This window comes from Ranitomeya variabilis, chromosome 5 (assembly GCF_051348905.1).
Source record: "Ranitomeya variabilis isolate aRanVar5 chromosome 5, aRanVar5.hap1, whole genome shotgun sequence".
NCBI classification, from domain to species: Eukaryota; Metazoa; Chordata; class Amphibia; order Anura; family Dendrobatidae; genus Ranitomeya; species Ranitomeya variabilis.
In genome coordinates this window covers 34611321-34623164 of record NC_135236.1, presented here as the reverse complement: position 1 = coordinate 34623164, position 11844 = coordinate 34611321, and the positions used below count along the sequence as shown (strand labels likewise).

At 46.5% G+C, this 11844-nt stretch overlaps 1 protein-coding gene across 1 annotated transcript in view; it reads left to right on the top strand.

Moving 5' to 3' along the window:
• Window positions 1-260: 260 nt before the first annotated feature.
• Window positions 261-11844, top strand: part of LOC143774804 (extracellular calcium-sensing receptor-like) — a 51255-nt gene continuing 39671 nt past the window's right edge. Inside the window, exons 1-2 of the mRNA XM_077262573.1 lie at window positions 261-731; window positions 9826-9966. Coding sequence (XP_077118688.1) covers window positions 261-731; window positions 9826-9966 — 612 coding nt within the window. The remainder of the gene's footprint in view (window positions 732-9825; window positions 9967-11844) is intronic.

The window sequence follows — 11844 nt, the reverse complement described above, 5'->3', positions numbered from 1 at the left end:
GACTATCCCAGCTTGTTTTGCATTTTGGTTGGACTTGGGTTGGATTGTTGGCTGCAGACAATGATTATGGTCAACAGGGAATTTTACCCATTAGAGAAGAGCTGATTAAATCTGGAGCATGTGTGGCTTTTCTGGAATACATTCGTTTAGGACAACCAGATCGAAATGCTCCTTATATAGCCAAGATTATTAAAATGTCTTCGGCAATGGTAATCGTTGTTTTTTCCTCTGGGGTTGATTTTATTTTTATTTTGAATGAGATGTTGAAACAAGACATCAAAGGAAGGATGTTTGTTGCCAATTCTGGTTGGGCAATGTCCATACTTTTGCTATCGGCCAAATATGTTCAGTTACTCTCTGGCACAATTGGATTGACCATCTACAATACAGTGATTCCAGGATTCAATGAATTCCTCAATAAATTCCATCCTTCCAAGTCTTTGAATAATCACTGGTCAACGTTGTATTGGGAGAAGATATTCAGCTGTCAATTTCCTAAGGACAACAGTACGATAAGTCCTGTAAACTCATCTGTTACAACATGCACAGGAGAAGAAGACTTTAACAACATCAAGGACAGCTCCGCATTCACCGCTACTTTAAAATTCACATATACCACACATGCTGCTGTTCAATTTGCAGCTAAGGCCCTGCAAGATTTCGGAAGCTGCAGTATGGGTCCATTCCCTGATGGAAATTGTCCAGATCTTTGGAGCATCAAACACTGGCAGGTAACTGTTGCTTTCCTCTCACATTTATAACTGCACCATCAATCAGGCACTAAATTGATCACCACCATAGCGGAAGGACACCTAAGACACCTAAGAGATAGGAGATTTGGATTCATCACCAATTGGAAAACAAAGTACCATTCTAGTATGCAATCAGTCTTGTACGAAGTTAGGTTTCCCAAAAAATTCTCTCGTAATCCACATCATAATTCAAACCTGTAGTGACCAAAGTGTAGATTAAAAAAAGTATGGTCTCCACTCATCATTGCCTTTGCCTGTTTTTTTGTCTTCTCTTGTGTATTTGCACCTCTTTTATGTTTGCACCCAATGCATTTTTCTATTTTTGCCTTTTTAAAGTCTATGGAATATGTGTTCACCTGTTTATTTTTTTTATTCTTTGCTCTCTTAGTGGAACTTTTAAATAGTCACAAAATTTGGTGCAACTCCAGTTGAGTCCCTCCCAGTGTATTTTCCAGTAAACTAGTATTTTGTTGCATTTTTTTTATATTTTGGAAAATGTGCAATGTGATATGTCAACAGTTTCAAAAACAGTTCAAGACCAAAAGAGACCATTTTTTACTTTTGCTTCAAATTCGTGAATTGCTCATACCCCAAAACAAAAAAGAAAATTGACTTAAAAAAAACTTGCAGACAACAAATTAGGGTTGATATGTCTTCTAGTCTTTTCTTGTTCAGTTCAAGTCTGGGGTTTATAAAAGTAGAAAAACCTGGTAACACAACTGATCTAGTGTAGAATTTGGAGGGCAAAGTTGATCAAAAAAGAGAACACTAACCCCTTCATGACCAATGATGTATAGATAATCCAGTCAATAAACAAGAACAAAAATCAAAACACCAGAATTACATTTTTCTATCCTTCACAACACTGCAATAAAATCCATTAACAGGCAATTAAAAAACTGCAAAATGTCAGCTTAGTGACATAGTAAGCCCTCTCCCACAAAAGCTAAAGGCGCTAAGGGTCTCAAAAAATTTCCACATTATATTCTCTTACAAACTTTGGATTTTTTTTCACCACCTAGATAAAAAAGATCCTATACATGTTTGTTATCGGCGTACTGTAATGACCTGGAGAATCATAATGGTCCACCAATTTTAGCATTTAGTTAAAATGGTAAATAAAAAAAAAATTGCGAAATTGATCTTTTTTAGCAATTTTACCACACTTGGAATTTTTTTCCCGTTTCCCATTTTTCAGCACTCTATATTGTAAATCAATAATGTCATTCAAAAGTCAAACTTGTCCCGCAATAAACTAGTCCCCATACGGCCATATAGACAGAAATATAAAATAATTATGGCTTTGGGAAGAAGGGGAGCAAAAAATGAAAACGCAAAAATGTAAAATGGTCCGGGGATGAAGGGGTTAGGAGAAGTGGGCAAAAAGGGGGTTATTCAGAAGGTTTAGTATATGTATGCAGAAGGTCCACAGTGTGAATCTTTGGTTGATGTTATCATGCCAATATATCGAGAATAGCAAGAAATAAATTGTGTAAATTTTCGTACAAAATATGAGGTCACAAAATAAACTGTTGAAAAACATAGAATATTGATATTTTTTCTTTTTTTTTTCTTTTTATAATGTATCGTGGTGGTTTATCTCACTGATTAGCATGATACAGACACAGACTTCACATGCCCAAAGCTTTAGTATTTCCCTGCTGTTATACAGTACAGGCAACAAATATACAGATGCTGGAATCCAAAGAAAATAAAAAAAATGTTCTGCTGTTCCAAGCGCTTACTAAACAGTATGGCTGCCCTTTTATTACACATAAAACAGTAGCAACCTTTACAGTACTCTTGTCGCAGCTTGTGAGCAGCTACTCGACTCTGTAGGATAACCAGTAGTGGACTAGGAATGATTAGAGTTGAGCGACTTTTACTTTTTTATGATCGAGTCGGGTTTCGCGAAACCTGACTTTCTCAAAAGTCGGGTCGGGTGAAATCGGCCGATTATTGCGAAAAGTCGGGGGCCGACTGAAACACGAAACCCAATGCAAGTCAATGGGGAATCAAAGTCGGCAGAGAGTGGAGGACAGGAAAACACCTACAGTGCCCATTTTAATGCCAAAAACATCAATTCTTATTACTGAAGCTTGTCAATCTTAATTTACTTTATAATAATAGTTAGGCAATGAAAACTGGGGGTCATTTGGCTAAATTTGTGGGGGGGTAGGGCTGGCTCAAGTTTTGCGTTGGCCCAGGAAACACGGAATATGTCACGGCGGTGGAGCAGGGAGAGGTAAGCATTTAAACTTTGCAAGTGCTGTGATCCAGAACAAGCAGGGGGGTCCCACTCATTCGCATTGGCACTGGCACAGGGCCCCTCAAAGTACGGCGGTGTGTATGACGGCGGGGGCGCCTCCCACCGGCAGAGACACTTTTGCGTACTATGAGGGGCCCTGTGCCAGTGACGTCGCCACTGACATGTGGCATGATGTTTTGTAATTTTCCTTTATATCATGGATCCAGGAGGCAGGCCAACCAGTGGTCGTCATCGGTCATCATTTTGATAATGCGGGGATCCCTTTTTAGGATACGCAAGGCATACTCAGCTATGTGGGCCACTGTTCCAGGTGTCAATTCACTGTTTGTGCTGGGTTGAGGAGCACTTTCTTGCAAATCAACATCACTTGTGTCCCGCAAAAACCCTGTAACTGACCTTGCAACGCCACCAGTTTCTATTGCCCCCTGAGAAGCATCCTCCTCCCATAAATATTCATCTCCATCATCCTCCTCCTCCTCTTCGTCCACCACCTCATCCAGGAGCATTCCCTGAGCTGACAATGGCTGACTGTCATCAAGGCTTCCCTCCTCCTCGGCTGCAGACGCCTGCTCCTTAATGTGCGTCAAACTTTGCATCAGCAGACACATTAGTGGGATGCTCATGGTTATGATGGCGTCATCTGCACTTACCAGCTGTGTGCATTCCTCAAAATACTGAAGGACTTGACAGAGGTCTTGTAGCTTCGACCACTGCACACCTGACAACTCCATGTCTGCCATCCAACTGCCTGCCCGTGTATGTGTATCCTACCACAAATCCATTACACAACGCCTCTGTTCGCACAGCCTCTGAAGCATGTGCAGTGTGGAGTTCCACCTTGTTACAACGTCGATTATTAGGCGGCGCTGGGGAAGCTTCAGCGATTGCTGATGGTTCAGCATACGGCTGGCGTGTACGGGCGACCAGCGGATGTGCGAGCAAAGTCTTCGCACCTTCAGGAGCAGGGCTGGTAACCCGGGATAATTTTTCAGGAAGCACTGCACCACCAGGTTCAAGGTGTGAGCCAGGCAAGGTATGTGTTTCAGTTCTGAAAGGGCTATGGCAGCCATAAAATTCCTTCCGTTATCACTGACTACCTTGCCTGCCTCAAGATGTACACTGCCCAGCCGTGACTGAGTTTCTTGCTGCAAGTACTCCACCAGTAATTCCGCTTTGTGTCTGTTGTTGCCCAAACACTTCATTTCCAACACAGCCTGCTGATGCTTACCACTAGCTGTTCCATAATGGGACACCTCGCGTGCAACACTGGCAGCTGCGGATGGAGTGGTCGTGCGACTGCGCTCTGTGGACGAGCTTTCGCTTCTGGAGGAGGAGGAGGAGGAGTAGGGGTGGCAAACGCCTACAGCCAACTGTTTCCTAGACCATGGGCTAGGCAGAACTGTCCCAATATGGCTGTCCCCTGTGGACCCTGCATCCACCACATTAACCCAGTGTGCCGTGATGGACAAGTAACATCCCTGGCCATGCCTACTGGTCCATGCATCTGTTGTGAGGTGCACCTTTCCACTGACTGATTGCCTCAGTGCATGGACAATGCGGTCTCTGACATGTTGGTGGAGGGCTGGGATGGCTTTTCTTGCAAAGAAGTGTCGACTGGGTAGGTCATAGTGTGGTACTGCGTAGGCCATCAGGGCTTTGAAAGCTTCGCTTTCAACCAACCGGTAGGGCATCATCTCTAACGAGATTTTTCTTGTAATGTGGGCGTTCAAACCCTGTGTACGTGGATGAGTACTTTCTTTTCCTAACGAGAGCCTCTTGTAGGGTGAGCTGGACTGGAGAGCTGCATATGGTGGAACAAGCGTTGGTGGTGGTGGTGGACATGGCGGATTGAGAGAGGGTTGGTGATGCTGTTCTTGATGTTGGCCTACATACAGTGTTTCCTACCAAAAACCTTGTGATTCCCTGACTGCTTTGGCCTTGCAACGATACCTCCACATTTGCTGCTGGTGGTGTCCTAACCGGTGGGCTTACAGTGAGGGAAGCAATGTAGCGTTGCTGACTACCTTCATTCTGAGCAGGTGCACCAACGGTATGGGACATTTGGTAGTTAGTCCAGGTTTGCAAGTGCATGCTGGTTAAATGTCTATACATGCACGTTATATTTAAATTTTGGGGATTCTTCCCTCTGCTTAAGGTCTTTGAGCATTTCCTACAGATAACTTTGCACTGATCATTCGTATCTTGATTAAAAAATTGCCACACTCCACTATTCCTACTATGGAATACCTTTTCAGCCATTGTACGCTGTTCTACTTTCACCGATGGCCACTCTGTCCTAAAACTGTTTTTTTTTGGTTGACAAACGTTTTTGGCCTGAGACGGGCCTGCCAGATGAAAGCTGTTGCGATGTAGATGGCTGCTGCGGATAATCCTCCTCCGCTTCTGAGCTACTGTCAGCGGCACCCTCTTCCCCCAATGGCTGCCAATCTGGGTCAACAACTGGGTCATCTATCACCTCCTCTTCAATGTCATGTGCACCTTCCTCTGTGTCACCGTTTAAGGTGCGATAGCGTTCGGGACGAGGCACCATAGTCTCATCAGGGTCAGAATTTCAATCTCACTTTTTTTTGGGACACAGAACCCAAACTCAGGCCCAGTGTATTTTACAACGCAATGTGAGTGGCAGCAAGTGGCTGGCTGATACACCACATACTAAGAGAACTGACGTATATTCACTTTGTGAGAATTTCAATCTCACTTTTTTTGGGAGGAGACTGAACCCAAACTCAGGCCCACTGTATTTTACAACACAATGTAAGTGGCAGAACGTGGCTGGCTGATATATGACAAACTAACAGAACTGATGTATATCCACTTTGTGAGAATTTGAATCTCCCTTTTTTGGGGGGGAGACAGCACCACAACTCAGGCCCAGTGTGTAACACAACGCAATGTAAGTGGCAGCAAGTGGCTGGAAGATATCTGAAAAAATCCAAGGACTGTACTACAATTTCTATCTCCCTACAATGATTTCAGGACAAGTATGGCAGCAATAAAAAGGACTGCTGCACACAAAAGTGTGGACAAATAAACAAGATAACTGCAGAAAAGAGCAACAGGATTTTTGCTTTTAAAAAAGCAGTTGGTTTGCACAGCAGCGGTGCAAACAGCAATGCAGCTATCAGGGAGCTGTCACGCTCACGCCCTGACTGGTGGGCGTGAGCTCTGAGGGTTTGTGGCCCCACTGTGCCACAAACCAGACTACCCTAGAAGGGGCGTGACTATGACAGCTGTCTGGGTTTTCACTGGAGCCTCTGATGGTGAGGTCAGGCTTGTGCAGCAGGCAGCTGCCAGGTGCCACTCCAGGGTGGTGTCTGGCTGTGGCTGCTGATCCCACTTGGGAGACAGGAACACCAGGATTGGTGCAGGCATCAGGCAGGACTGGCAGAAGAGCACGGCTGAAACTCAGACAAGTAGGCTGGCACGGCTGAGACACAGGGCTGGCAGAGACACGGCAGAGAACACAGGGCTGGCAGAGACACGGCAGAGAACACAGGGCTGGCAGGAACACAGGACTGGCAGGACTGGCAGGAAACTGTTGTGAATTGAACTTTTTGGCTCCCTCTTGTGGTCACTAGCGACATGACACTTTGATTTTCTTTCCCCAGCTTGGTACCCACCTGGTTCGTTAGTCCAGGGGTGTTGCTATTTAAACTCCCTGGATTCTCAGTCTGGTGCCTGGCATCGTTGTAATCAGTTCCTTTCTGTTTGCTCCTGTCTGCTTGTCCTGGTTCTTTGCAAAATAAGCTAAGTCCTGCTTCCTTATTTTTTGGTTATTTGCATTGCTCTTATTTTTGTCCAGCTTGTACTAAATGTGATTCATGATATTGTTGGAAGCTCTAGGGGGCTGATATTCTCCCCCCGTGCCATTAGACGGTTCGGGGGTTCTTGAATATTCAGAGTGGAAATTTTGATAGGGTTTTTGCTGACCGTATAAGTCATCTTCCTATATTCTGCTATTAGTCAGTGGGCCTCTCTTTGCTAAAACCTAGTTCATTCTTACGTTTGTCTTTTCTTCTTACCTCACCGTTATTATTTGTTGGGGGCTTGTATCCAACTTTTGGGGTCTTTTCTCTGGAGGCAAGAAAGGTCTATTGTTTCCCTTCTAGGGTTAGTTAGTTCTCCGGCTGGCGCGAGATGTCTAGAACCAACGTAGGTACGTTCCCCGGCTACTGCTATTTGTTGTGCTAGGATCAGTTATACGGTCAGCCTAGTTACCACTGCCCTATGAGCTGGTTTTTTGTGTGTGCAGACTTGGTAATAACCTCTGAGACCCTCTGCCATTGGGGTCATAACAGGAAACACAGGACTGGCTAGGAAGGCAGGAACACAGGACTGGAAGGCATGGCAGGAATGGCAGGACTGGCAGGAACACTTGATTGGAAGGCACGGCAGAGAACACAGGACTGGTTGATGTGGTTTATGAAGGAACAGGTAGGGACCTGTTCACACCAGAGGTGCAGGAAAGGAAACAAGCAGAAAGGAATGAGGTATGAAGGAACAGGTTGGGGCCTGTTCACACAGGAGATGTAGGTACGGAAACAAGCCAGAAGGAAAGGAGAATGAAGGAACAGGTTGGGACCTGTTCACACAGGAAGAGAACTGCAAGGCTGCGGATAGGAATGGTTGAACAGCAAGAGAAAGTGTAGCAACTAAAGCTAAGCAGAGCAGAACCGCAAGGAATATGGAGAGGAGCTGCAGCGAGAGGTTTCTGCAGCAAAGCAGAGCGGACCCACAAGGAATGTGGAGAGGAGCTGCTGCAAGGGATTATGGCAGCTACAGAAGCTAAGCAGAGTAGAAAGGAGCAGGACCGTAGGAGTGCGGAGCAGAGGTAAAGCCACAAAGGTACAGAGCAGGCAGAGCCGCAAGAGTGCGGAGTGTAAGCAAACTGAGAACACGAGGAAAGACACAGCAGGGAAGGAAGCCACAGACAAGGAGACCAAGATAAGACTAAGTTCAGACAAGGAAATGGAACAAGACAAGAAACAAGGACAAGGACACAGGGGCCAGGAAATTCTGCCTCCTGGAGGGCGGACAACAAGATCAAGGCAAGAATACAAAGTAAAGCCTCCAGAGAGGGAGTAACATAGAGCAAGGCCTGGCAAACTCAGAAGCTAAACACTAAAGGTACCGTCACACTAAACGACTTTATAACGATATCGCTAGCGATCCGTGACGTTGCAGCGTCCTCGCTAGCGATATCGTTTAGTTTGACACGCAGCAGCGATCAGGATCCTGCTGTGATGTCGCTGGTCGCTGAATAAAGTCCAGAACTTTATTTGGTCGTTTGATCGCTGTGTATCGTTGTGTTTGACACCAAATGCAACGATACCAGCGATATTTTACACTGGTAACCAGGGTAAACATCGGGTAACTAAGCGCGGGGCCGCGCTTAGTAACCCGATGTTTACCCTGGTTACCAGCGTAAAATGTAAAAAAAACAAACAGCACATACTCACATTGCGTCCCCTGCAGTCTGCTTCCTCCTCTGACTCAGCGCCGCAAAGTGAAAGTGAAAGCAGCACAGCGGTGACGTCACCGCTCTGCTCTCACTGTACGGCGCTCAGTCAGTCAGGAAGTGGACGCAGGGGGACGTGAATGTAAGTATGTGCTGTTTGTTTTTTTTACATTTTACGCTGGTAACCAGGGTAAACATCGGGTTACTAAGCGCGGCCCTGCGCTTAGTTACCCGATGTTTACCCTGGTTACCAGGGGACCTCGGCATCGTTGATCGCTGGAGAGCGGTCTGTGTGACAGCTCTCCAGCGATCAAACAGCGACGCTGCAGCGATCGGCATCGTTGTCGTTATCGCTGCAGCGTCGCTTAATGTGACGGTACCTTAACTGAGCTAACACATTGCACAGGCCCAGACCACTGGGTGGAGCTGCACTAAATACTGGAGGCCTCCTGGCATTTGGTCAGGAACAGATTAGACAGATGCACCTGATTCCTATAAGAATCAGAGAGTTCAGGCGCCGTCCCCCTATACACGCAGCCATGAAGCATGCAGAGAGCAGAGACACAGAACATGGAGCTGGCATGAAACAGAAACCACATCATGACCTGGAGCAGTGGGTAAGATAGTGTGAGAGATCCGAGGCCATGCCGTGATGCCAGCAGAGTTGTTACAGGAGCCTTATAAGGCAGCCTAATAAGCTACAGAGCTGATGCACAAAGATATAGCCTCCACTGTCTCTGCAAAACAAAGTTGGTGTTGGACAGTGGAAATCGCTACAGCACAAGCAGTTTCGGGGTTAATCTTCCCTCCCTAACTATAGCCCTTCTTGTGATGAAGCTGCAGCAACCTCTCCTTATGCTAACATCGGCAGAAGTAAGATGGCAGTCGGCGTGCACGCCCCTTTATAGCCCCTATGACGCTGCAGAGAGCAAGCCAATCACTGTCATGCCCTTCTCTAAGATTGTGGGGACCGAGACCTATGTCTTCACACTGCCCACACTCTGCGTCCTCCTTCATTGGCTGAAAAATGGTGCTGAAAGCGTCATACGAAACGTGACTTTGGCGCGAAGATTGCCGACCGCATGGCCGATCCTACAGTGGGATCGGGTCGGGTTTCACGAAACCCGACTTTGCCGAAAGTCGGCGATTTTTGAATTTGTCCGATCCGTTTCGCTCAACCCTAGGAATGATAACTTTATCCCTCTGAATGCAAGAACATACTAAGAGAATAACTTGGAACCCTTCACCATTTATAGGTGAAAAACCTAGATGGAAAGTATAAGCCATTTATGACTCAATTTTTCTTGATTTTAATATTTTTGCAGCTCATACACTACATGAAGAAGGTTCGTCTTACTCTAAGCAATGGCAACGAAAACTACTTTGATGTTAATGGAGAACCACCAGCATTGTACAGCATTGTGAACTGGCAGAAGAACCTACAAGGATCCACAACACAGGTCAAGGTTGGAAGCTATAATGGGGGAGCTCCTTCTGGTTCAGCTTTATCCATTAACTCAAGCCTGTTGCACTGGGCTATGGGAGATCAGCAGGTGACATTTTGTAGGCTTTAATATGTGTCTTACTCATATGTAGTTATCCTAACAAAATAAGATCCTTTCCCTAAAACAATATGTATGTACCAGAGCTGACATTTGATCTTGGTGCTTAAGTGAGTCAGTATATGCAGCTTATCTGCTCATATGCATAACTTGTGGTGGCAAATGAGAAAAGGAAAAAGATGATATGTGCTCACTGCACTGCAGGTACAGTATGAGTAGACTGGTGCGAGCTATAGGAGTAATGTAGGGGATAACAGATAATAGTTAATGGACAACCTACCTGGGGATATGAGCAGGGCCGGTGTCAGCACCCGGCGTACCCGGGCAAGTGCCGGGGCCCTGGCGAGACGGGGGGGCCCATTTACGGTGCGCAGCTGCAGCCAGAATACTCACCTCCGGGAGTCGGGCCGTCCGTCACCATGGATACGACGCAGCCAGAGTCACTTCCAGGCCGGGCCTGCTGCTGGGACTGAGTTTCACACAGCTGCGCCTGCAATACTCACCAGTCACCACTGGCGCCGCCATCACCATGAATCCGGGCCGGCGGTCGCTCTCTCCTGTCACTTCCGGATGTGAGAGCTCGTCAGATTCCTAAGAGCTCAGAGAAGAGATCCAGCTGCTGTCATCCACGCATCCAGGACAGGTCCAGGCGTCCAGCGGCAGCGCAGACACAGGGACAGCGGCAAGCAGAAAGACGAGCGGAGCAGGAGCAGCAGTCAGGTGTCATAAGTTAATAGGAGGAATGTGGTGCCATAAAAATTCCTTTTCTGCCCTCTGCATCTTACAGTATAATGGCTTTCCCATGACCTCTGACCTGTTTACAGGCCACTTACACAAACACAGATCTGAGCTGTGAATCGTAAATAGCAGCCCCAGCACCTGTGTCCTGCACAGGGGACATTGCAGGCTGTTAGCACAGACCTCTATGGTAATCCCTTTTCCTTGCCTTATTAACTATTGCACAGCTGGAGGCAGATTGCATTGGGCAGAGGTGCAATGTGCTGCATGCAGTCCCCCCTGTTTGGATGGGTACTATCACCTTCCATGCATGGCCACTGGAACAATCACTATTGTTTGCCTTCACTTTAAATCTCTCCTCCCAGGGGGTTTGCAGGAGCTGAATCATCTCCAGGGGAGATCCAAGTTCCAGCATTGCTGTGACCCTGATGTCAGAGGGGGCGCTATTAACATAGCACTGGCCATGCAACTGCAAAGAGAGAAAAACACACTGTAAAGAGGTGGGCGGCCATGACTAGATGCCTCATCTGTGCGGCCTGACCTGCCTGTTTGTAATGATGGATCTGGCAGTCTGTGCTACATACTGCGTAGGCTGTGCTATATACTGCATCTGCGTGGGCTGTGTGTGTTATATACTGCGTGGGCTCAGGCTGTGTTATATACTGCGTGGGCTGCCTGTATTATATACTACGTACGTGCCTGGGCTGCCTGTGTTATATACTACGTGGCTGTGCTATATACTATGTGGCTGGGCAATATATTAAGTGGCTGTGCAATATATTATGTGCCTGTGCAATATACTATGTGGCTGTGCAATATATTACATGGCTGGGCAATATACTACGCGTCTGTGCTATATACTACGCATCTGTGCTATATACTATGCGGCTGTGCTATATACTACGCGGCTGTGCTATATACTACGCGGCTGTGCTATATACTACGCGGCTGTGCTATATACTATGCGGCTGTGCTATATACTACGCGGCTGTGCTATATACTACGCGGCTGTGCTATATACTATGCGGCTGTGCTATATACTAC